The sequence below is a fragment of the Symphalangus syndactylus genome, chromosome 19 (assembly GCF_028878055.3).
Source record: "Symphalangus syndactylus isolate Jambi chromosome 19, NHGRI_mSymSyn1-v2.1_pri, whole genome shotgun sequence".
Taxonomy (NCBI): Eukaryota; Metazoa; Chordata; class Mammalia; order Primates; family Hylobatidae; genus Symphalangus; species Symphalangus syndactylus.
In genome coordinates this window covers 18,929,395-18,952,383 of record NC_072434.2, presented here as the reverse complement: position 1 = coordinate 18,952,383, position 22,989 = coordinate 18,929,395, and the positions used below count along the sequence as shown (strand labels likewise).

Here is a 22,989-nt window from a genome sequence, read left to right as displayed (position 1 = left end):
CCCCTCCACCAATGGAGTTTCGATTTTGTTGCCTGGGCTGGAATGCAATGGCGCGATCTCAGCTCACTGCAACCTCCGCCTCCCGGGTTCAAGTGATTCTTCTGCCTCAGCCTCTTGAGTAGCTGGGATTATAGGCACCTGCCACCACGTCTGGCTAATTTTTTTTTTTTTTTTTTAGCGACAGAGTCTCACTCGTCATGCAGCACGTGATCTCAGCTCACTGCAACCTCTGCCTCCCAGGTTCAAGTGATTCCTGCCTCAGCCTCCCGAGTCGCTGGGATTACAGGTGCATGCCACCACACCCAGCTAATTTTTGTATTTTTGGTAGAGACGAGGTTTTGCCATGTTGGCCAGGCTGGTCTTGAACTCCTGACCTCAGGTGATCCACCCGCCTTGGCCTCCCAAAGTGCTGGGATTACAGGTGTGAGCCACCGCCCCTGGCCAATACCTTCCTCTTAGAACTGTTGGGAGGCTAATGGCTGATGATGTCTGCAGCAGCAGTGCTCCATGAATGGTAAGAGCTCTGGGGTTTGCTGTTGCCAGACAAGTGTTGGTTGAGCTAGGCCTATTCCACCAAGGGATCTAGGTGTCCTTGCCCTTGAGAGGCTGACACTGGATTCTACAAAGGTTTTCTCCTCTCTGGGGGTGCTTTGAGATTGGTCCTTATTGGGCAGCTCCCCTGGGTAAGTCTCCAGGAAGCTGACACCACCGGAAAAAGTGGAATTCAAATGCAGCTGTGCTCCTGAGCCCCCTCCCCCAGCCACATTCAGGGGTGAAGCTGAGTGTTTGAAAAGGGCTCTGTGCTGGGAGGGCCGGCCAGGCACACAGTAAATCGTGCTTTGAATGGGAGTTATTTTTGTGCTCAGTGTTTGCTTAAGAGGGCTCGCTCCTGCCTGAACTCGTTGCGGTCCTCACCCTTTGCTAGTCCCTTTTCTGGAACCCGGATGTGTCAGCCAGGGAGGCCATCACAGTGCCTTTTACCAGATGGGGAACTAGACCCATGGAGGATTGCTTTCCCTCTCCTGTCAGCTCCCTGCCCCGAAGCAGGAAGGCGTGCTCTTGATGGTGGTCTTTGCCTCGGTGACTACCCCCCTTTTGACTGGCCCTTCCTTAGTTCTTGGGAAGACTTGATTCGGAGATTGCTATAGGCCAGCTCAGCAGGGTTCCTCTGACCTCTGTCAGCTTCTCTGATCAAGAGTGACTGCTTTTTAAAAAATGCAAATACTTTCTCTGAGGAGCAGAGATATGGTAGTTCCCTCCTAAGAGCACTTGCTGTACGCCATGGACCCAGCTTAAAGCCCCATGGTGATGAAGCCTTTGCAGCTCCCCTAGGAAAAGATTTCTGGGCCGGGCACGGTGGCTCATGCCTGTAATCCCAGCACTTTGGGAGGCCGAGGGGGGCGGATCACGAGGTCAGGAGATCGAGACCATCCTGGCTAACACGGTGAAACCCTGTCTCTACTAGAAATACAAAAAATTAGCCGGGCGTGGAGGCGTGTGCCTGTAGTCCCAGCTGCTGGGGAGGCGGAGGCAGGAGAATGGCGTGATCCCGGGGCCAGGATCGAGCCACTGCACTCCAGCCTGGGTGACAGAGCAAGACTCTATCTCAAAAAAAAAAAAAAAAGATTTCCGTCCAGCCTGTGTGGTCCACAGCATAGAACCTTTTTTTTTTTTTTTTTTGAGACAGTCTTGTTCTGTCCCCCAGGCCTGAGTGCAGTGGTGCGATCTTGGCTCACTGCAACCTCCACCTTCTGGATTCAAACAATTCTCTTGCCTCAGCCTCCTGAGTAGCTGGGATTACAGGCATGTGCCACCATGCCCGGCTAATTTTTGTATTTTTAGGAGAGATGGGGTTTCACCGTGTTGGCCATGGCTGGTCACCAACTCCCGACCTCAGGTGATCCGCCCACCTCAGCCTCCCGAAGTGCTGGGATTACAGGCGAGAACCACCGAGCCTGGCCTCACAGCACCTTGTAGCTACCAGCTGCTACTCCAGGTGGCTCTCCTGCCTTAGTGGGTGGCAGGGGGTCCTTCTTGCTTTAGGAAGGCCCTGAGGCCTGCCTCCCTGCTCACTCCTGGCAAAAGCACATTGTGGTGCTGTCAGGGAGGACCTCGATGGTCTCAGATGGAACAGCAGCAGTGGTCAGACCTCCCAGAGGCTGTGAGGGTGAGGAGGAAGTGGCTGAGGTTTCCCCTGCCTCCTCCTAAGGTCATCCATGGGCAAACCAAAGCTGCAGGATGTGTTGTGTGTGTGGCCTGGTATCTCAGAGTCCTGAGTGTGCACAGGGTGTGCACAGCTAGGAGACGTCCCGAGATCTGTACCCACATGTTGAGGGCTTCAGCCAGGGGTGTTTTTTGGGGGAGAGGAATGTGTGTGGCATAGTAGAGGAAAAGAAGGAAGAAGTGGGGACAGTATCTCCAGCTGCCACCTTTCTTCCCAAATAGCTTTGGATACCCAGGCCCTTTTGGTCACAGGAAGTCTGACACTGGGAAGTCATCAAATTTGGAATTCAGTTCCCTCCACTCTCCCCCCAGTGGTGGCCTTAGCATTTAAATAGCCTTGGCATGAAGCCCCATAAACTGCCCAAGGGATTGGGGCAGGGCTGGGGGGAGGGGTATTAGTGTTACCCCCCACATTGTCCCCCTGTGTCTTCTGGGGACATGTCCAAGCTAGGGTGTCAGTGTTTTGGCTTGAGAGGAGAGAGGGGAAGGGGCCACAGACTGGGCAGGAGCCGTCCTGGCTCCCCTCCCGCTCTGGTGGTTTTGGTCGTAATCCCTGCCTGCCAAGCCCGGAGCTCCCTGGGGGATCCGCCCCAGAGGAGGCCAGACTGTTCTCCTCCCCTCTGCCTTACCTCCCCCAGTCCCCACCCCCTGCTTGACTCAGAATGGAATGTGCAGCCTGTGGAACAAGATGGGGTGAGAACTAGTTCCCAGAGGGCCTTGGTCCCGCCCCCTCCCATCCCCCAACAAAAGGGGTGAGGAACCTGGGGGCAGGGCCTGCTCCCAGGTATGGCTGGTGGTGCCCTGATGCAGACTCAGGTCCTGTGCTGAGTTGGTGCAGAGGCAGGCAGGTGCTGTGGGGGTCCAGGACTAGCCATTTGAAGGTTTTCTTGTAAGTCCAGCATGCGGGGCAGGTGCTGAGTTAGAGGAGGTGCAGCAGGCAGAGCAGCTCCAACTCCAGCTTCTGTAGCTGGGGGTGGTCAATATCCTTTGTTGACTTTTTTTTTTTTTTTTGAGACGGAGTTTCACTCTTGTTGGCCAGGCTGGAGTGGGCAATGATGCCATCTCAGCTCACCGCAACATCCGCCTCCCGGGTTCAAGCGATTCTCCTGCCTCAGCCTCCTGAGTAGCTGGGATTACAGGCATGCGCTACCATGCCTGGCTAATTTTTTGTATTTTTAGTAGAGACGGGATTTCTCCATGTTGGTCAGGCTGGTCTCGAACTCCCGACCTCAGGTGATCCACCCGCCTTGGCCTCCAAAGTGCTGGGATTACAGGCGTGAGCCACCACTCCCAGCCATGACTTCTTTATTTTTTTATTTTTTTATTTTAAAGATCGTGGCTCATATTCATTTTCTTATTTCTGTAGTCTCTAAGAGTAATACAACAATGTGTATCACTTTTGTCATCAGGATGAAAAGGATTTAAAATACATCTAATATTTCCAGATAGTGAAACAGAAATGTCATCAGTGTTTGTTTCCACGGAAAACCAAGAGGAGTCACGGTTTGACCAGCACTAAGAGGAGATCTGGCAGGAGGAGTGGTTGTGCAAATGTGTCAGACTGGGCTGATGCCCTTTCATGATGACAACTGAGTGGGCCCCACAGACCCCCTGGCGGGCTCTGGGGGTGGGGGTAGGGGGATTGCCCGGACTCATGGGGCCTCCTGCTTTGGCCCTGGCGCCTAGGAAAGGCTAGACAGGGAGGGGAGCCTTGGCGTGAGCTGCCCTCACACTGACTTAAAAGCATTAACTCTTGCCTGGCCACACAAGGCAGGACCTGGCACTCCTCAGAGTGGAGGGTGAGGAGGGTTTTCTGTCTTAGCCCTCAGCCTGTGCGGGCTATGAGGTCCCCCACCCTCACGCGAACAACCTCTCCCCACCCTCCAGCCCTATTGAAGGAGTCTGAAGTCACTCAACCATCCCTGTGAGGTTTTGGTTCTAGCCTGTTCCATGAGGGTGGGGTAGGGTGGGGAAAGAAGGGGGAATAAAAGGTAGTGGGGAGGGGTGGAAGGAAGCCTGTGTGCAGGTACAGCCGGCGCTCAGAGGCAGGTGGGGTGAGGGCAGTGGGGCTTGAATAGGGCGCTGTCGAAAACAGGGAGTGGCCCCTTCAGCCCCTGCCGTTTCTCAGGCTTGCCAGGCTCCTCTTTTCTTGGCTGGTGGTGGGGGGTGTGTGTGTGTAGGGGGGTGGGGGGCTGAGTGTGATGTGTGTGTGAGTATAATGTGAGTGTGATGTGTGTGTGGGTGTATGTGTGTGGAGGGCCAGTTGTGTGTGTGTTTGTGGAGGGCTGAGTGTGATGTGTGTATCTGTGAGTGTGATGTGTGTGTGTGGAGGGCCAGGTGTGGTGTGTGTGTGTGTGTGTGTGCTTGCACATGTGTGTGCAGGCAGGCAGGGGCCTGTGCTCTGGAGACCCTGGCCAGGCTCCTCCGACTCATGGGAACCAGGCAGGGCCTCCGAGAACTCCAGGGAGACAGTGAGGACATTAGACAGATGTCAAGAAGGAAGGGAGAGTAGAATGGAAGAAAAAGGAAGAGCCAGAACAGCCAGCTTCTGGTGCCCCAAGCAGGTTGGGGTTTCAATCCCAGTATACCTGGGGAGGGGCAGTAGTGGGCTATCACCCCCTTCCCTCCTTTTGCTGTCAACTTTGTTTCCAGGGCAATCATGGAACCCCAGCCATCCCCCTCGCCCAGGAGCACTTAATATGGGAGTGTCTGGCCAGGGCAAGGGGCTGAGGAAGAGAGAGGAGTGGTAGAGAAAGACCCAGTGGTGGGCTCCCTAACTGGGGCTGGTGGGGCAGGGAGAGGAGGCTCTCCTCCCTAGCCAGTAAACTCCTAGGGACCAGAACAGGAAACAGGGTCAGAGAATAGAGGAAGGGGATCTGTGTCAAATCTTGACTTGGGTAGAGGTGGGTAGCAAGAGGGCTTTCTCTTTGATATCTGAGTAGACAAGGGATGGACTTGCCTGCTCTCGGCCAGAGAATCCTTGAAATGGGTGTACAAGTCTAGGTGAATGGGCCTCTCTTAGAGTTGTGCAATGCACAGTCTGTACAACTGTACACGATAGCCTGTTGGAACTGGCTGAAAGCATCAGGGACCTTTGGTTTTCATAATGTAAATTCCCCTTCTCTTCTACTGGGTTCACCTGACCTTAGATCCATACTTCTCCCCATGGTGGCACCCTCCATTTGGGGCTGATTTTGGCTATCTGTGTTACCCTTTTCTGGGCACTGATTAACTTGAAGTTTGGAGAACCAGAATTGTGTGTGGGGTGCGGGAAGGGGGCTGTGTGTGAGTGTTGGTGTGTTTGGCAGTTTAGAGAGGGTCTGTTGGACTGTTGACACCCTTTATTGAGCTGAGTCCTCTTGGGCCAATTGGCCACAGGTGTAAGGAATCTCCTGATTCCTGAGTCAGGACTGATGGGGTTTAGGAGCCCTCAGATGGGGCAGGTAAGACTGAAAGGAGGCACATGGGGAAGAGGGGAAGTTTCTGCCTCACCTGACAGCAACGCCTGCCCCAGGCCCTTCTGCTGTTCCTCAACCAACGGGGTCTTCTTTATATCCCTGCCTTCCTCTCTCTACCTCCCATCATCTAAACTCATGCATTCCTTGCCTTTCAGGATCCGTGCTCCTTGATCTCTAAGGAGATAGCTTGGCTAGTCAGCTTTACCAATCTAGGTGCGTGGATAGGTTAACAGGTAACTCCAGAAGCACATTGGCCTCTTAAGCAGCCACGGGGCCTTACTAATCCAACAGGTGATTGAAAAGCAAGAACTTGGGGCGGAGATGGAGTGGACGTTGGGGCCTGCGGGGGCCTTCTCTGGTCCTCTGTCCTTGAGGCAGGTATGTAGGGAGCACCTGCCTTGTGGCTATGCTGGGCCACCCTGGGCTGGGGCTGAAAGACCATGAAGCCAGCATAGCCCTTACACAGCTTGGAGAAAGTGAAGTAAGTAACTGATACCAGTACTGACAAACTGAGGGGAGGGGGAGACAGGGCAGGATGCTTCGGGAGCACCCACACCAGATTTGGGCAGCCAGGGAAAGTTCCCTGAAAGACATAACATAAAGACCTGGAGGGTGGGGAGGAGAACAGGTCAGAGGGAAGAGGAGGTCATAAGGGCAGGTCCCCTCCACATCTCCCAGGGGCCCCACCTGGGCCTCTAAGGGCATGTCAGATTGTCCTATTCCTCACAAAGGACCCAGGCACACTGTGACTTTGCAGGAAGAGTGAGTGCTGGGCATCTGAAGACACAGTGGCCAGGGGCTCCCAGAGCTCAGGGGCCTTATTCAGCGACAAGTTGTGTGTGCCAGCACGGGGCAGCATGGGTTTTGGTGTGCACTAACATACGTGGGGGCCCTGCCTGTGGGGCCCTGGGGATGGGGGCTGCCTGTGGTGTGGTGCTGGGGGCTCAAGTGGGACTTGGGCACTGTGTGGTGTGTGGCCCAAGCTGCGAGGGGATTGAAACCCCAAGCCTCTCCCAGGCAGCTGTGGGGGGTGCAGGATTGCTAGGGCCAACTGCAAATTAGCTAGGCTGGCATTAAATGCCTTTGCTGCCTCTCTCCTCCTGTCCCTCCCTACCCTCCTGAAAATCAACAACTGTGTCAACAGCAGGGTGATTGTGCTTGGCCAGCAGCCTTCAGGGCTGCCAGGACCAGGCAGGTGCTGGCAGGGGCTGCTGGAGCCCCATGCTGGGAGCAGGCTGGGCCTAGCTGCCAGGGCTGCAGGATAAACAAGGCCGCACACAGGCTCGGCTGGGAGGGAGGCCACAGGCAGGGCAGGAGGCGAGAACAGGTGTCTCAGGAGCTCTGTAGACACAAAGGGCCTCTTGTCTCCTCCTCCCCGGCCTCAGGGAGCCACCCCCCTCCTCCCTCCTCTCAGGCCCCGCCCAGAGATCAGTGACCAGGTCAGCCAGGGGGTGCTGTCTCCCACATTCACCGTCTGCCTCTCGGGGTTTGTCGTTCTTTTTTTTTTTTTTTTTTTTTTTTTGAGACGGAGTCTCGCTCTGTCGCCCAGGCTGGAGTGCAGTGGCGCAATCTCGGCTCACTGCAAGCTCCGCCTCCTGGGTTCAGGCCATTCTCCTGCCTCAGCCTCTCCGAGTAGCTGGGACTACAGGCGCCCGCCACCACGCCCGGCTAATTTTTTGTATTTTTAGTAGAGACGGGGTTTCACCGTGGTCTCGATCTCCTGACCTTGTGATCCGCCTGCCTCGGCCTCCCAAAGTGCTGGGATTACAAGCGTGAGCCACCGCACCCGGCCTAGGGTTTGTCGTTCTTGCTTGAGACAGAGGTGAGACCAGACCATGTGGGGGTGGGGCGCATTAGCCCGAGAGGCAGGAAATCTGCCTCTGAGCAAATCCACCAGCCCTGAGGTCTCTGTGTGTCTCAGTTTCCCTGCTGGAAAGACAGCAAGATCTCTCCCCCTGGGACACCCAAACATGAAATGGATGGGAGATGGGAAAAGCATCTGGAGATTTGGAGAAGAAAGATGTGGTGAATGTCAGGAGTGATGGAAGCTAAAATGAGACTTAAGAGATTCCAGGTGGGATTTGGGGCAGGAGGTGGCCGGGGTGTGGCAACCCTCCTTCCTCCTTACCTATTTCTAAAGCAGACCTTTACAGAGCACCTACTGTGTGCCAGCCACTGCACTAGGGACTGGGGAGGACATGGAGAATAATACAGATAGTACCAGCACAGACAGGCAGCTTCTGGAGCCAGACTGTCTGTGTGATCTTGGGTAAGTAATCTAGCCTAACCATAGAGATGATAACAATTGTACCTGCCACAGGCTCATGGGGCTATTGTGATGGTGAAATGTAAAGATGTAAAGTATAGAGAAAGGATGTAAAACAGTGCCCGACATATAGTAAGGGCCATTTAAAAGATGCCTGTTATTGTCCCTCTTCCTGAGAGCATATTAAGGGCTCAAATCTAGCCAGAGCCTGGCGGGTAGAGAGGTAAACAAATAATGGCAGGTTGGTTAAGTACTGGACACCAGTGATGTCCAAGGTCTCTAGGATGCCCTGGAGAAATCATGAACTCTTCTAAGATTGTTTGGAAGGGCTTTATAAAGGACATCTCGGCTGGGTTTTGAGTGAGGTATAGGAGTTCGCTGGTCAAGAATGTAGGAATTACAAAAGCAGAAAGTGCATGTTTAAAAAAAAAAAAAAAAAGAGCCGGGCATGGTGGCTCACCCCTGTAATCCCAGCACTTTGGGAGGCCGAGGCGGGTGGGTCACGAGGTCAGGAGATCAAGACCATCCTGGCTAACACAGTGAAACCCCATCTGCACTAAAAAAAAAAAAAAAACAAAAAAATTAGCCGGGCGTGGTGCCAGGTGCCTGTAGTCCCAGCTACTCGGGAGGCTGAGGCAGGTGAATGGCGTGAACCTGGGAGGCAGAGCAGTGATCGTGCCACTGCACTTCAGACTGTGCAACAGAGCAAGACTCCGTCTCAAAAAAAAAAAAAAAAAGAATGTAGGAAGTGCCTTCTAGGCAGAGACACCATGTGAGCCAGACCCCGGAGGTGTGAAAGTATGAGTATGTGCCCTAAGTACATGTTTGTGAGCACAGCTGGAGGGGTGGCCTGGGCCACAGCCTGGAAAGGAGTTGGGGCTCATCCTGAGCTCCTTGCTGGTTCCTCCAGGGTCAGGTGCCAGCTTTGGCCATCCCTGTGTCTATCTTCCCTCCCCCTCCTCAATTCACTGCATTATGAATAACTCAGCCTTGCACACTCTGGAGTAGCCTTCAACTTTTTAAAAATTTTTTTTTTATTTTTGAGATGGAGTCTTGCTGTGTCGCCCAGGCTGGAATGCAGTGGTGCAATCTCGGCTCACTGCAACCTCCGTCTCCCAGGTTCAATCGATTCTCCTGCCTCAGCCTCCCGAGTAGCTGGGACTATACACGTGTGCCGCCACACCCAGCTAATTTTTCTATTTTTCATAGAGACGGTTTCACCATGTTGGCCAGGATGGTCTCTATCACTTGACCTTGTGATCTGCCTGCCTTGGCCTTCCAAAGTGCTGGGATGACAGGCATGAGCCACTGTGCCTGGCCTGCCTTCAACTTATAGAAAGGCAGGATAGTTTAGTGACAGCATCATGGGGTGTTAGAGTCAGAAAGTTTGGAAGTTTCTGGGTTTTGACTCTAGATATGGAGCCATTTACCTAATTTCTTTGAGCCATATTTTCTTTATCCATAAAATGGGGTAATGGTTCTCCCCTGTGGCAGGGTGATGGTACAGATTAGAGAAAGATGTGTGTGTGCTGGGCTCACAGTAAATGGTAGCTATTAGGGTCCTTCTGTGATCTGGCTCATGTCCGAAGCCTGTCTGGGCCTTGGTCTCTAGATCTGTAACAAGGAGACAATGGTCTTTCTCCTTCCTTTTTTTTTTTTTTTTTTGAGACGGAGTCTCACTCTGTCACCCAGGCTGGAGTGCAGTGGCGCAATCTCGCCTTACTGCAAGCTCTGCCTCCCAGGTTTCCCAGGTTCATGGCATTCTCCTGCCTCAGCCTCCCGAGTAGCTGGGACTACAGGCACCCGCCACCAGGCCTGGCTAATTTTTGTATTTTTAGTAGAGACGGGTTTCACCGTGTTGGCCAGGATGGTCTCGATCTCCTGACCTTGTGATCTGCCCACCTCGGCCTCCCAAAATGCTGGGATTACAGGCGTGAGCCACCGCGCCCGGCCTTTCTCCTTCCTTCCATGACTTCTGCAGAGGCAAAAGGGCCAGGCTGCCCATCACCTGGGTAGATAAGTCAGGCTGGGAGGCCTAGGACTGCTCGCCTTATACGGAGGGGTCAGGTGCCTGCCTTCCCAGGAGCACCAGCTGGACCCTGCTGGACTGAAGCAGAGGGAGCCTGACTCCATGGTGGCTGCAGCTATCTGTTCCAGGACCTTCCTGTAGCTTCCCAGGGGCTGCTCCCTGTGCATGAGGCAGTAGGGCCCCCTGTGCCACCTTTTCTTACGGGGGCGCCCTGACATCTCCCCTTTCCGGCTGTGCTGGTGTTTCCGGGAGGTGCTGGGGCCACCAGTGCTAAGGCCCTGGTTAAGCGTCTACTGCTAATGGCTTGTATGCCCTCAGGGCTGTCACTTAGCCACTTGGAGCCTCACTTCCCCCATCCGCAACTTGGGAAGGAGCATTTTGAGTCCTCTTGATACAAAGTAAGAATTCTGGTTTGCTGGAAATAGAATTAGATGAGGATGATGACAACCACACTGGCAGTTTTTGCTGCAGTTTCAAAGCCCGGATGTGGAGTCAGAAACTTTGCCACAGCCCCACACAGGATGCTTCTATGAGGCTTGTCTCAGGGGCACCTCATAAAACCTTCTAGTTTGGAAGGGCAGGGAGCATCTAATCCTCAAATTTGGCAGATGAGGACATTGGGAACTGTCTAGGTGGTGGGGCTTCCATAGTCCTACCTGGCTGTGGATCTGCAGGGATGAGGCTGGTCTATGTGGTATGTCTGACTCTGTTCAGAACAAGTGACAACCCACACTGGGATCTTGCTTTAGAGTCCCTTGGCCTCCTGCCCTGGCATCTTGCCATTGGTTTTGGGGAACTGGTGATGGGAAGGGCCCATTGGGTCTCCTGACAGTCACAGGGAACCATCCTGAGACTGGATCTGGAAGGATGTGTGCTTGTAGGGCCCTCATTTACCTTCTCCTCCCTCACTTCCCACCTTGGCTGTGGACGTAGCCCTGTTTTCTCTTCTTCCCCTGTGGTCATGTTTCTCAGATAGCCACAAGGTGGGCTGAGACCAAGGAGAGGCATTGGTGCAAAGGGGATGCTGGTCGATTAGGCTGGGGACACTACTCTAGGTTCTCCTGGCCAGGTGGGTCAGATGACTCCCTACGTAGCCTTGGAAACTGCCCAAATAAGAAAGAGAGCAAGGCAGAAAGAGCAGCAGGGACACTTGCATTTTTCCAGGGGCTTTGTCCATATTTACATGGCATTTGCATATAACCAGTACACTAAACATAATTTTATAATCTATCCCAGGCACGTTCAGATTTGCCTTTTACTCTTGTTCTTTCCAGAGATGGCTGGTTCTGCCTTTTTGCGCCTGTCTGTGCCTTCTCACTCCTGTCCCATTACCCCCACTCCCGGACAGAGGGTAGGTGACTGGGAACAGAGTCAGTGTGGGGTAGGGGTCGTTCCTGCTGTCGAACTGATCTGATCAGATGAGATCAGACCTGACCTCTCTGGGCTTAGCACAGAGGGCTGGATGCACAGGTCCAGCCTCCCCTCCCCATCCTACCCCAGCAGCCACCACCTCGCCTCATCAGGCATCAGGACACCATGCCTGGCACTCAGCAGGTGCCCATTAAATGTGAAGCGAAAGCTCAATTAGAGTTTGGACAAATACATACTGTGCAGGCTCCTCAGGACCTGGCTTTTGAGCTCATGACGGGAGATGCTGGTGGGTTGAGGGGAGCCTCCGGTGGCCTAGAGTGTGGGAGGAATCAATTTCCCTCTCAGCAACTGTGGCCAGGGAGGCATTTCTTTCTCTGCTTGGCCTTGCAGGAAACAGTGTTGAGAATGAGAGGAGCAGAAAGGAAAAGCTAGGCCTTGTATTAATTTGTTTCTCAGATTGAGTCTCTGTTACTAGCAATTTATTACATCCGGGTCTCCAGCCAAGCACATTCTGTTCTCCAGTGTTGGGGGAAGATGCATGGGGGGGTGGGGAAGAAGCTGGACAGGAAAGAGGAGCAGATCAACAATTTTATGACTGAGTGTGTGGTGTCTTGGCCTGCGCTAGAGGACGGTTTTAGCACAGGGCATTTCGAGCCCAGCCCCGTGTGGGGAGGCGCTCCTCTGGACAGCATTCCCAAGCGAGCCCAGACAGCCCTGGGGAGCAGGGTGAATGGGCTTCCCTCCCACTCTCATGCCCGCCGGGCCTCAGGCTCCAGATTTCTCTCTGTGAAATGAGGTCAGGGCTGTGATGCCTGGAACAAAATCATAGTTTCTTGAGGCAGCGGGGCCTGGGGAGATCCCTCCGAGGAACAGGGGAGCAGCTGTGTGAGGGGACCCCGGAAGAGGGGTAGCAGGCAAGGCGGCCACCCAGTGGAAAGAATGGCGCACAAGCAAAACAACCCCCTCTCTGCAAAAGTGCTGAGCTGGTGGAATTTCACTTGGCGGCTGTGAGATCAGGGCAGTAGATAGAGGCCTGCGGGCACCAGGGCTGTGTGGGTGCAGGGGGTCCCGGAAGAGAGGGCAGGGGCAGCACCTGTGGAAACCCCTCCACTGAGCTGGCCTCCACATTGCCCAGGGCTCATCACTGGTCCCCATTCCTGGAGGTGCATCCCTTATCTCTATCCACCTGTCACGTAAGTTGGTCTCATTCTTCCCGTTTTCCCTCATTCTCTTCCCAACTGTGGCTTTGACTAGAGGTAGCTACATCATCTAGTCTTCAAGGGGCCAGCATTGCGTAGAGGGCCATGGTGCCAGAGGGCAGGGAATTCCGGTAGGAGGAACTCTCTCCGACCAGGATGGTGGTGCCTGAAGCCCCCAGGGCCTCTGCCTTATGGCTGGGCCTCTGGTGGGAGCCCAGGCTGCTTAGGGGAGAGTGAACCCTTCGGTAGTGGTTCTTTGCATCCCAGCCACATCTCCAAGCTGGGTGCCATTGGATGGTTGTTGAAAGGCAGATTCACTGGAAGGATAAGAAGCTCTGGTGGGACTCCGCGAAGAGTCAGCACAGAGAATGTGTATGTTGGGCAGTAGGGGAGAGAGGGTATTAGGCAGGGAGAGCGTGGGCCTGGTTTCCAGCTGTGAGGTTTGAACTATTATTATCCTCCACACTGAGCTGATGGCCACTTAACCCTGAGGCTGGTTACTTGTCCTCTGTTCTCTGGGTTGATCGCCTCCTCCCTGACTAGCTCAAAACTTCTTTTTTTTTTTTTTTTTTTTTTTTTGAGATGTAATCTCACTCTGTCACCCAGGCTGGAGTGTAGTGGCATGATCTTGGCTCACTGCAACCTCCGCCTCCAGGGTTCAAGCGATTCTCCTGCCTTGGCCTTCCAAGTAGCTGGGATTACAGGTGTGCGCCACCACACCCGGCTAACTTTTTTGTATTTTTAGTAGGGACAGGGTTTCACTATGTTGGCCAGGCTGGTCTTGAACTCCTGGACTCAAGTGATCCACCCGCCTGGACCTCGCAATGTGCCGGGATTACAGGTGTGAGCCACCATGCCTGGCCAAGCTCAAGACTCTTGCCAAAGGCTCAGGAAAGGATGAACTCAGATTTGATTCAGCACGGGTGAATTTGTTAAGTGTGTATTGAGCATGGATTCTGGGCCCAGTGTTCTGCTAAGATGAGCATCTGTAGGGCACCTTTGCACCAGGTGCTGTAAGGAACACTGGTGACTTACAGAGGCTGAGGAGGCCCTCTGGGGTGGGAAGGGATGGTGTTAGTTTAGACTGCAGTTAGGTGGAGACCATCCAGGTCAGAAGGAACCTTGGACACAGGCCGAGGAGCTAGGACTTTGTTGACAATGGGGAACCAGAGGATCTGTCAGAGAACTTTCAGAATGGGTGGTTCATTCATTCAGGCTGAAGCTGCTCTCTCATTGTCCTGCAAAAAATTCCAATAGAACCCTGTTCTTTTCCTTTCCATTCAAAGACATTTTTGCTGCCTTCCGTATTGAACTGCCTGGTAACTGAGACAACTTTCCCTTCCCTGCCAGGGCTAGTGGGTTCCCAGGGCTGCCACCCTGGGAAAAAGACAAGTCGCTTTTCCTTGTCTGCCCTGACCCATGCTGCTCACGGCTTTGGTCCCACTGGGACCCAAACGAATCAGTGTGGACAGCTTTCCTGGGATATCCAGCATGTGCAGTTTCTAGCATGGGCATACTTATATTGTTCAGGATCGAGGAATATTGATCTCTAGATGTCTTTTTAAAACCAATGGTTTGGTATATTTTTGAATGAATGAGATACTCATCCAATGGAAAAGCTTTACCAAGCCCTCATTATGTGAAAGGCACTGGGCAAGGCTAGGGGTGAGGGGATCAGACCCCACCCTCAGGGATGCTCTAATCTCTCTGGGGAGGCGAAACAGCTTATTGTGGGAACAAAGCCTCTTTCCCATCTCTGTAGCCTTGGGTTGGAAGGCTGGGGGCAAGGTGAAATCAGACTGGGGTTTGAGTCCTGGCTCTGCTTCTGAGCGCTGTGATTTCTGGCAAATAACAGAACTTTTTCCTTTTCTGTGTGTGTGTGTGTGTGTGTTTTAGATGGGAGTCTCACTATATTGCACAGGCTGGTCTTGAACTCCTGAGCTCAAGCAGCCCTCCCACCTGAGCTCCCAAAGTGCTGGGATCATAGGCTTGAGCCACTGTGCCCCACCTCTTTCTTAGCTTTGGCTCTTTCTTTCTTTCGTTTGTTTGTTCTTTTGTTCATTCTTTCGTTCTCTTTCTGTCTGCGTTTCTGTCCTTTCTATCCTCTTTTTTCTTTCCTTTGTTTTCCTTCTTCTGTCTCTCTCACTTTTTTTCTCTCTTCTTTCTTTGTTTCTTTGATGTAGGGTCTTGCTCTGTTGCCCAGGCTGGAGTGCAGTGGCACGACCCTAGCTCACTGCAGCCTTGAGCTCCTGGGCTCAAGTGATTCTAGCTGTGACTTACGCACGTGCTACTACACATGGCTGATTTTTAAGTTTTTTTGTAGAAACAAGGTCTTGCTCTGTTGCCCAGGCTAGTCTTCAAAGTCTGCCTTGGTCTCCTGAAGCACGCTAGATTATAGGCGTAGGCCTACCACACCTGGCCCGGAACTTTTTTTTTCTTTTTTTTTGAGACAAGGTTTTGCTCTGTCACTCAGGCTGGAGTGCAGTGGCATGATCATGGCCCACTGCAGCCTTGACCTCCTAGGCTCAAGCAGTACTCCTGACTTGGCCTCCCAAAGTGCTTGGATTACAAGTGTGAGCCACCACTTGTGGCCTCAGAACTTTCTTAAACCCTAGTTTTCTCACCTACAAAGTGGGAAAAGAATAACACCTACTTTGAGAGATCAAAAGGATTTAATGAAGTGATGTATATATTATGGCCCTTAGTATAGGACCTGGAGTATAGAAGGCTCTGGTAAGTGGGAGCTGATATTAGTGTGATGGCCGCTGTGGAGGTGGTTGTTAAAGTCTTTCCTGGGGTGGGGACAGTCCAGCTTTCCTGGGCCTACTTGGATTTAGGGGGCTGTTCCTCCTAGGGTCATGGGCATGGCCTCTATGGGGTGTGGGAAAGGAGGGGAAGCAGCTTCCCGGTGTGTGGTGGGGACAGGCACTGTCTCCTGTGACACCTCCTTCGGTTGCTACATGCAGATTCGCTGTGCAGCACGGGTCAAATTACTTAGCCTCTCTGTGTTTCTGCTTCCCAACTGTGAAATACCATTAATCACAATGCTCTCACTTGAGAAGAGAGAACATTAAAAGGGTCACATGAGAAGAGTCTAGAATAGTGTGTGGGAATATTATCCAGGTGTTGGCTACTGTTGCTATTTGTTGCTGTGGTTATTCTGTTATTGGAGTGACCCCCGTTCAGTCAAAGAAGCAAGGGTGAGAGCTGTTGTCCCAAGTGTATCAGCATAGGGACGTGGGGACGTGGGGATGTGGGGGAGGTGGACTGGGGCGTGGACCTCGCTATGCTGACCCCAGGGAGCAGCCTAGGAGAAGGAAAGAAACTGTTTCTCGCATGCTAGGTGTAGGTAGGGCGTTCCCAGGTGTGACTGAAATGACAGTCTGGCTCAGAGCAGACTGCCTTTTCTTCCCACCCTAACTGGTTACTAAGGGGACAGTTCTACACTACATAGGATTGATTTCTGTGAAACCTATGGAATTTGCATATAGTTTTGAGGGACTGCTTTGAGGCTTGAAGCCACCGTATTCACAAAACCCAACTGCGGGTGAATTGCAATTTATAATAATAAACAGCCTGTACCTGACCTTTGGACCTGGGTGCTCAGGATGATGCCTGTAGGGCCTGACAGGAAGTGAGGGCAGTGCCATGGGTGTGGGGGACCACTCCTCCCTCTGACCATGGTGGCGGGCGGCATCCAGGCCCAGAGAAGCCTTGTCACTGGCTGTCCCCTTGGCACCCAACCCCAGCAGGCGGAGAGGGTTAATTGGGGCTTGGAGTGTCTGTGGAAAGTAGCCTCTTCTCAAATATCTTGTGCTATGGTCTGGAACTTTGGAGTCAGGCATACCGAAAGTGGAATTCTGTCTTCAGGTAAGCCTCAGTTTCCTCATCTATACAATGGGTTTTATCCCTGAGGAAAATCTACCTGTGAAGTACTTAGCTTGTTGTGATCACTCAGTAAGTAGGCACTGTCATTATCTTTCTGATGAGGAGCTTCCATATGTGACCTGCCCTGGGCTACAACTCGAACGTGGAAATCAGAAGCTTAGCAACCCTTTTATTTCCACTGCATCAAAGGCCTTGGAGCCCTCCCCTGCCTATACTTTTGTCTCTCAGAGAAGAAGTAATAATTTACTCCATGTGCAAATGGAAAAACTGAGACCTGAAAGGTTGAGTGGTTTGTCCCAGGCCCCATAGTGAGTTAAAGGCATCAAAATCCCTTACACATGTATGGAGCTTTATAAACTATCAAGTGTGTAAAGGGCGTTGACATTTAGAAAATAACTGTGCCCGAGTCTCCTAGGGATCTGGTACGTGTATTTTGACTCCCAGTTTACGGATGGGAACAATGAGGCTCAGAGAACTTAGATGAGCCCAAGATCGTACATTGAGTTTGTGACAGAGTTGACACTCAAACTTGAGCCCTCTGCTTTTTCCACTGCACACACAGACTTCTCACCTGGGCCCCTCTAGACTCTCTCTGCAATTATTTTTTCTCCTCCATACAGGTAGATCTGTGAAGGTGGAGAGTCATGAGCCAGGAGGGACAGGGTTAAATTCTTCCTAAGCAACAGAGCTGGTTTTGAGCTGGGCGCCTTCAGTGACCCTGTTGTTGACCCCCTTCCCTTGGGTCAGGTCTGCAGGCAGTGGGGGAAGGGAAGCACTGCAGGGAGCTCTAATGGCCCAATGCGGGCAGAGAGAGGGCCAGGAAGGGATGCTCATCTGTCTCCCTCTTTGGACAGAGATGAACAGAGATGCCGGTGGCTTTTTCAGTCTCCAAAGAAAACCCCCAAGGCTCCCTTGGGGTGGGCTGCCATCACCTCTTCCTGTACTCTTAATCACACCATGGAGCACAGGCAGCTCCTGTAGACACAGCAAACCCTGTGATATGTTGTTGGTTAAGTGGGAACTGGGATAATTTTTGCCAGTAAAGCACCAAATCAGAAAATGGAAGCATCAAATGAACCTTAGGGCTAGTGGGATTTGGGGGCTTGTCTGTCATTCATTCATGGAAAAGGAAAAGGATGGCTTGGGTGGCCCACAGAAGCCAGCATCTGTGACCTCAAATGGATGAGTCCCTGCAAACTGGGAAGGCTGCCCAGTTCCTCTTCCTCTCCCCAAGTGGCCCCCCTCCTGCCACTCCCTTCTATGAGCGCAGACCTTCTGGTTTAGAGCTTCCGTCTGGACCATTGTACTGTGTCCTCTCCAGGCGGGGAGGGCACCAGGAGTAAACCTTCTTCCACGGCCCTGAGCCGTACAGTAAGTGTCCCAGGGTTGTACGGCAAGGCAGGGGCAGAGCTGTTTTGGAAACAGGCGTCAGCTCAGTGCTTGTCTTGAAACCGCCAACTCTAAGATGGACGTCCAAGGGGAAAGGATTTCCAGGAAAGTCGAGGAACTGATTTTAGGGGAAGACTAAATCTCTTCCTCTATCCCCATCTTCTTGTCGTCTGGGTCCCTTGAACTCCCTGCTGAGAAATCCTAAATACACCTTGTCTCTGGGTTGCACATGGAAGCCTTTAATTGTTTCTAGAGGCAGTGAGGGAAGGCCTTCTAGTTGGTCAGGCAGGTCTGGCACTGTCTGGGTCTCGCTGCTTCTAGACACTTCAATTAGGGATGTTAATTATGGCCTTGTGAACACAGGTTCTCCCAAGGCAGCCGTTCTCCAGCCCTGCTGCCCCTATGATGTCCCCTCACCAGTCGGTGAGGCTATGTTTATGGTCTTGCCTTTGCTCATCTGCAGATTAAAGATGCCCTGAAAGCATAACTTATTAGCAGTTTTTTGTTCTCTCCATCTTTTAAAAAATTGTATTAAAGTAGACATAATGTAAAATTTACAATTTTTAAATGTGTAGTTCAGAGGCATTAAGTCCATTCACATTGTTTTGCAACCATCACCACCATCTGTCCATGGAACTTTTTCATCTTCCCAAACTGAAACTCTGTTCCCATTAAACAATAGCTTCCCCTTCCTTTCTCACTCCAGCCCCTGTAACTCTATTCTACTTTCTGTCTCTATGAATTTAGCTATTCTAAGTACCTCACATAAGTAGACTCGTACAATATTTGACCTTTTGTGACTGGCTTATTTCAGTTAACATAATGTCTTCAATATTTGTCTACATTGTAGATGTGTCAAGATTGCCTTCCAGCTTAGGGCTGATTATATTCCTTTGCATGTATATATCATACTTTGTTGATTCATTCATCCATTGATGGACACTTGAGTTGTTTCCCATTTTGGTTGTTGTGAGTGATATTGCTATGAGTTTTGGGGGTATATCCCCAGAAGTGGAATTGCTGGATCATATGGTAATTCTATATCTAATTTCTTGAGGATCTGCCATCCTATTTTTCTTTTCTTTCTTCCTTCCTTTCTTTTTTTTTTTTTTTTGAGACAGGGTCTCACTCTGTCTCCCAGGCTGGAGTACAGTGACATGATCACAGCTCACTGCAGCATCAACCTCCCAGGCTCAAGAGATCCTCCCACCTCAGCCTCCCAAGCAGCTGAGACCACAGGTGTATGCCACCATGCCCAGCTAATTTTTATATTTATTTATTTTTGAGACAGAGTCTTGCTCTGTCGCCCAGGTTAGAGTGCAGTGGTGGGATGTCGGCTCACTGCAGCCTCCATCTCATGGGCTCAAGCAATTCTCATGCATCAGCCTCCCAAGTAGCTGGGATTACAGGCACCTGCCACCACACCTGGCTAATTTTTGTATTTTTAGTAGAGATGGGGTTTCACCATGTTGGCCAGGCTGGTCTTGAACTCCTGACCTTGTGATCCACCCGCCTCAGCCTCTCAAAGTGCTGGGATTATAGGCATGAGCCACCACACGCAGCTAATTTTTGTATTTTCTGTAGAGACGTGGTTTTTCCATGTTGCCCAGGCTTCTATCTGTTTTTCACAGCAGCTACACCACTTTTCATTTTACATTCCCATCAGAAATTCTCTACATCCTTGCCAATTCTCCTCCTCCTCCTCCTCTTTCTTTTCTTCTTCTTCTTCTTTCTCTTTCTTCTTTCTCCTTCTTCTTTTTTGGATAATAGCCATCCTGTTAGGTGTGAAGTGAAAATCCATTGTGCTTTTTATCTTTTAAGGGGAAGTCAAGGCCTGAGAAACACTGATACGTGCCTCCGCATTGCAGAGCCCCTTGGGACCAGGCTTTCTAGCCCCGTCCTGGCTTCCATTCTCTGTCTTTTTTTTTTTTTTTTTTTTTTTGAGACGGACTCTTGCTCTGTCGCCCAGGCTGGAGTGCAGTGGCGCAATCTCGGCTCACTGCAAGCTCCGCCTCCCGGGTTCACGCCATTCTCCTGCCTCAGCCTCTCCGAGTAGCTGGGACTACAGGTGCCCGCCACCATGCCCGGCTAATTTTTTTTGTATTTTTAGTAGAGACGGGGTTTCACCGTGGTCTCGATCTCCTGACCTCGTGATCCACCCGCCTCGGCCTCCCAAAGTGCTGGGATTACAAGCGTGAGCCACCGCGCCCGGCCTCCATTCTCTGTCTTAAACCCCTTTGTCTCCAGCCCATCAAGAGAGGGCAGGGGCAAGGTCCACTGACTGTTAGGGGCCCTGCCTTCCCTCCTGTCACAGCAGCAGAGTGGCCGTGACTTGGCATAGGTGTTGGGAGGGTGGATGTCCCTAGGGGTCGGGAGGAGGTTTCAGTAATGTGAAATTGAAAGTGTTGAATCATTTCAACCATGGGGCATGGGGATAAAGGAAATCATGATGCAGCCATAGAGTGGAAGATGTGCAGCCATTAAATATGGCTTTACGAATAATTTTTAATATCCAGTTTTTGGTAACATGAAAACTGCTGATGTACTATTAAGTGGGAGAAAATAAATATAAAAACTTGCTTATGAGACCGGGCGCAGTGGCTTATGCCTGTAATCCCAGCACTTTGGAAGGCCGAGGTGGGTGGATCACCTGAGGTCGGGAGTTTGAGACCAGCCTGACCAACATGGAGAAACCCCGTCTCTACTAAAAATACAAAATTAGCTGGGCGTGGTGGTGCATGCCTGTAATCCCAGCTACTCGGGAGGCTGAGGCAGGAGAATCACTTGAACCCGGGAGGTGGAGGTTGCAGTGAACCGAGATTGTGCCATTGCACTACAGCCTGGGCAACAAAAGCAAAACTCCGTCTCAAAAAAAAAAAAAAAAAAAAGAAAAGAAAAGAAAAAAAAACTTGCTTATGAATGAAAAACAAAACCACCTTCAGAAAAAAAGATGTGATAGAAATAGGCCAAATTGTTACCAGTGGCCACCTCCTGGATGGATGTGAAATGGGTGATTTTTAAAACTGTTTTCTTATTTTTAAATTTTAATTTAAATTTATTTTTTGAGATAGGGTGTTGCTCTGTTGCCCAGGCTGGAGTGCAGTGACGTGATCATGGCTCACTGCAGCCTCAACCTCAAGTGATCCTCCCACCTCAGCCTCCTTAGTAGCTGGGACTACAGGTGTGTGCCACCACACCTGGCTAATTTTTTCATATTTTTTGTAGAGATGGGATTTCGCCATGTTGCCTAGGCTGATCTCAAACTCCTGAGCTCAAGCAATCCACCCACCTCGACCTTCCAAAGTGCTGAGATTACAGACGTGAGTCACCGTCACCCAACCTGTTTTCTTTATGTTATTTTAAATTTTGCAAATTGGCTAGACGCGGTGGCTCACGCCTGTAATCCCAGCACTTTGGGAGGCCGAGGTGGGTGGATCACCTGATGTCAGGAGTTCGAAACTAGCCTGACCAACATGGAGAAACCCCGTCTCTACTAAAAAATACAAAATTAGCCGGGCGTGGAGGCACATGCCTATAATCCCAGCTACTTGGGAGGCTGAGGCAGGAGAATTGCTTGAATCCCGGAGGCAGAGAGGTTGTAGTGAGCTGAGATGGTGCCACTGCACTCTAGCCTGGATGACAGAGCGAGATTTTCTACAGTAAGCACACACTCCTTTTATATTTAGGAAAAAAACTGATAAAATAAGAGTGACTACGACTATTCATTAGGCATATGTGTTGCCAGGGTCTACTAAACCCTCAGCTCTGCTTGATGCTATTGAAAGTTCAGGAATGAATGTGAAGCTAACAGGGAGGTGTGGGGATAGGTGGTGGGGAGGACTGGCCGGAAAACAGAGGGGTGATGAATGTAAGGGGAGTCAGGGTCTGGGCAGCCCAGAGCCCTCCAGAATGCTGCCTCTTGTTTACGAGAAGCCTCATTCATGGGGAAGATACTGGGGGTAGGACTCTGGCCTTGAGTCACCTTGTCTCTGCAAGTGGCACGGGCAGGCTCCACTGAGCTCCTCACCCATGTTCACCTGGTCCCTTGGCATAGCTGGCAGGAGTGAGCAAAGCTTGTAACCTATGAAACCAGGGGTTTTCCTGCCCCAGGTTGACTATTACTTCCCTTGCATCATCTGTACCAGGGCCAAGGGCCTGGTTCTCTTGACTTCCGTCGTGGGAGCAGCACTGGCCCAGCAGAGGTGGGAGGGTGGGCTCTCCAGGAGATAACCTTCCATGGCTCTTGGGACCTCTGACTAGTAGAAGAGAAGCCAGTCTAATCCAACGCTTAAAAGAAGAGACTCATTAGCCAGTCTCTGGGTTTAGTTTCTTGGTCACTACTCACTGGCTATGACTTTGGGCAATGGCTTAGCCTCCTTAGGCCTCTGTGTCCTCATAGTAGCTATTTCACAGGACTAATGAAGGAATTAAAAGGCTAAATCCTTATAGATTATGCTTAGCATATAAGTAGTTGATTCCTATGGTCTGATTGAGAGGTGGATTCTGATGCTAGACTGCCTGGGCTCAAATCATGTTGGTATCTCAGTGTCTTTTTCTGGCTTGCTTTTTTTTTTTTTTTTTTTTTTTTTTTTTTTTGAGACAGGGTCTCTGTAGCTCAGGCTGAAGTGCAGTGGCATGATCATGGCTCACTGCAGCCCCAACGTCCTGTGCTCAAGCCATCCTCCCAAGTAGCTTGGGCTACAGGCATGCCTCACCATGCCTGGCAAATTTTTGTATTTTTTGTAGAGATGGAGTTTCATCATGTTGCCCAGCTGGTCTTGAACTCTTGGGCTCAAGCAATCCTCCCACTTTGGCCTCCCAAAGTGCTGGGATTACAGGTGTGTGCCACTACGCCCAGCCGGCATCTCAGGTTTTTCATCTGTAAAGTGGAGATGATAATATGATCTACTTCAGATGATTATTATGAAGATTAAATGAATTAATGTAAGCAAAAGTGATTCAAACAGTGCTTGGCACATAGTAAATTCTCAATAAACGTTAGACATAGGCCGGGCATGGTGACCTATGCCTATAACCTCAGCATTTTGGGAGGCCAAGGCGGGAGGATAGCTTGAGGCCAGGAGTTCAAGATCAGTCTGGGCAACATAGCAAGACCCTGTCACTACAAAAAATAAATTAGCTGGGCATGGTGGCATGTACCTGTAG

At 51.3% G+C, this 22,989-nt stretch overlaps 1 protein-coding gene across 3 annotated transcripts in view; it reads left to right on the top strand.

Moving 5' to 3' along the window:
- Nucleotides 1–22,989, top strand: part of SOX13 (SRY-box transcription factor 13) — a 57,318-nt gene that overhangs the window by 5,735 nt on the left and 28,594 nt on the right. For 2 of the 3 annotated variants that reach the window (XM_063613232.1, XM_063613231.1), the window contains exon 1: nucleotides 165–514. The exons of the other annotated variant lie outside the window; for it this stretch is intronic. In XM_063613232.1, the coding sequence (XP_063469302.1) occupies nucleotides 483–514 (32 nt within the window). In that variant the 5' untranslated portion in view covers nucleotides 165–482. Of the gene's footprint in view, nucleotides 1–164; nucleotides 515–22,989 lie in introns of those variants that run through there. 3 annotated transcript variants of the gene reach the window in all.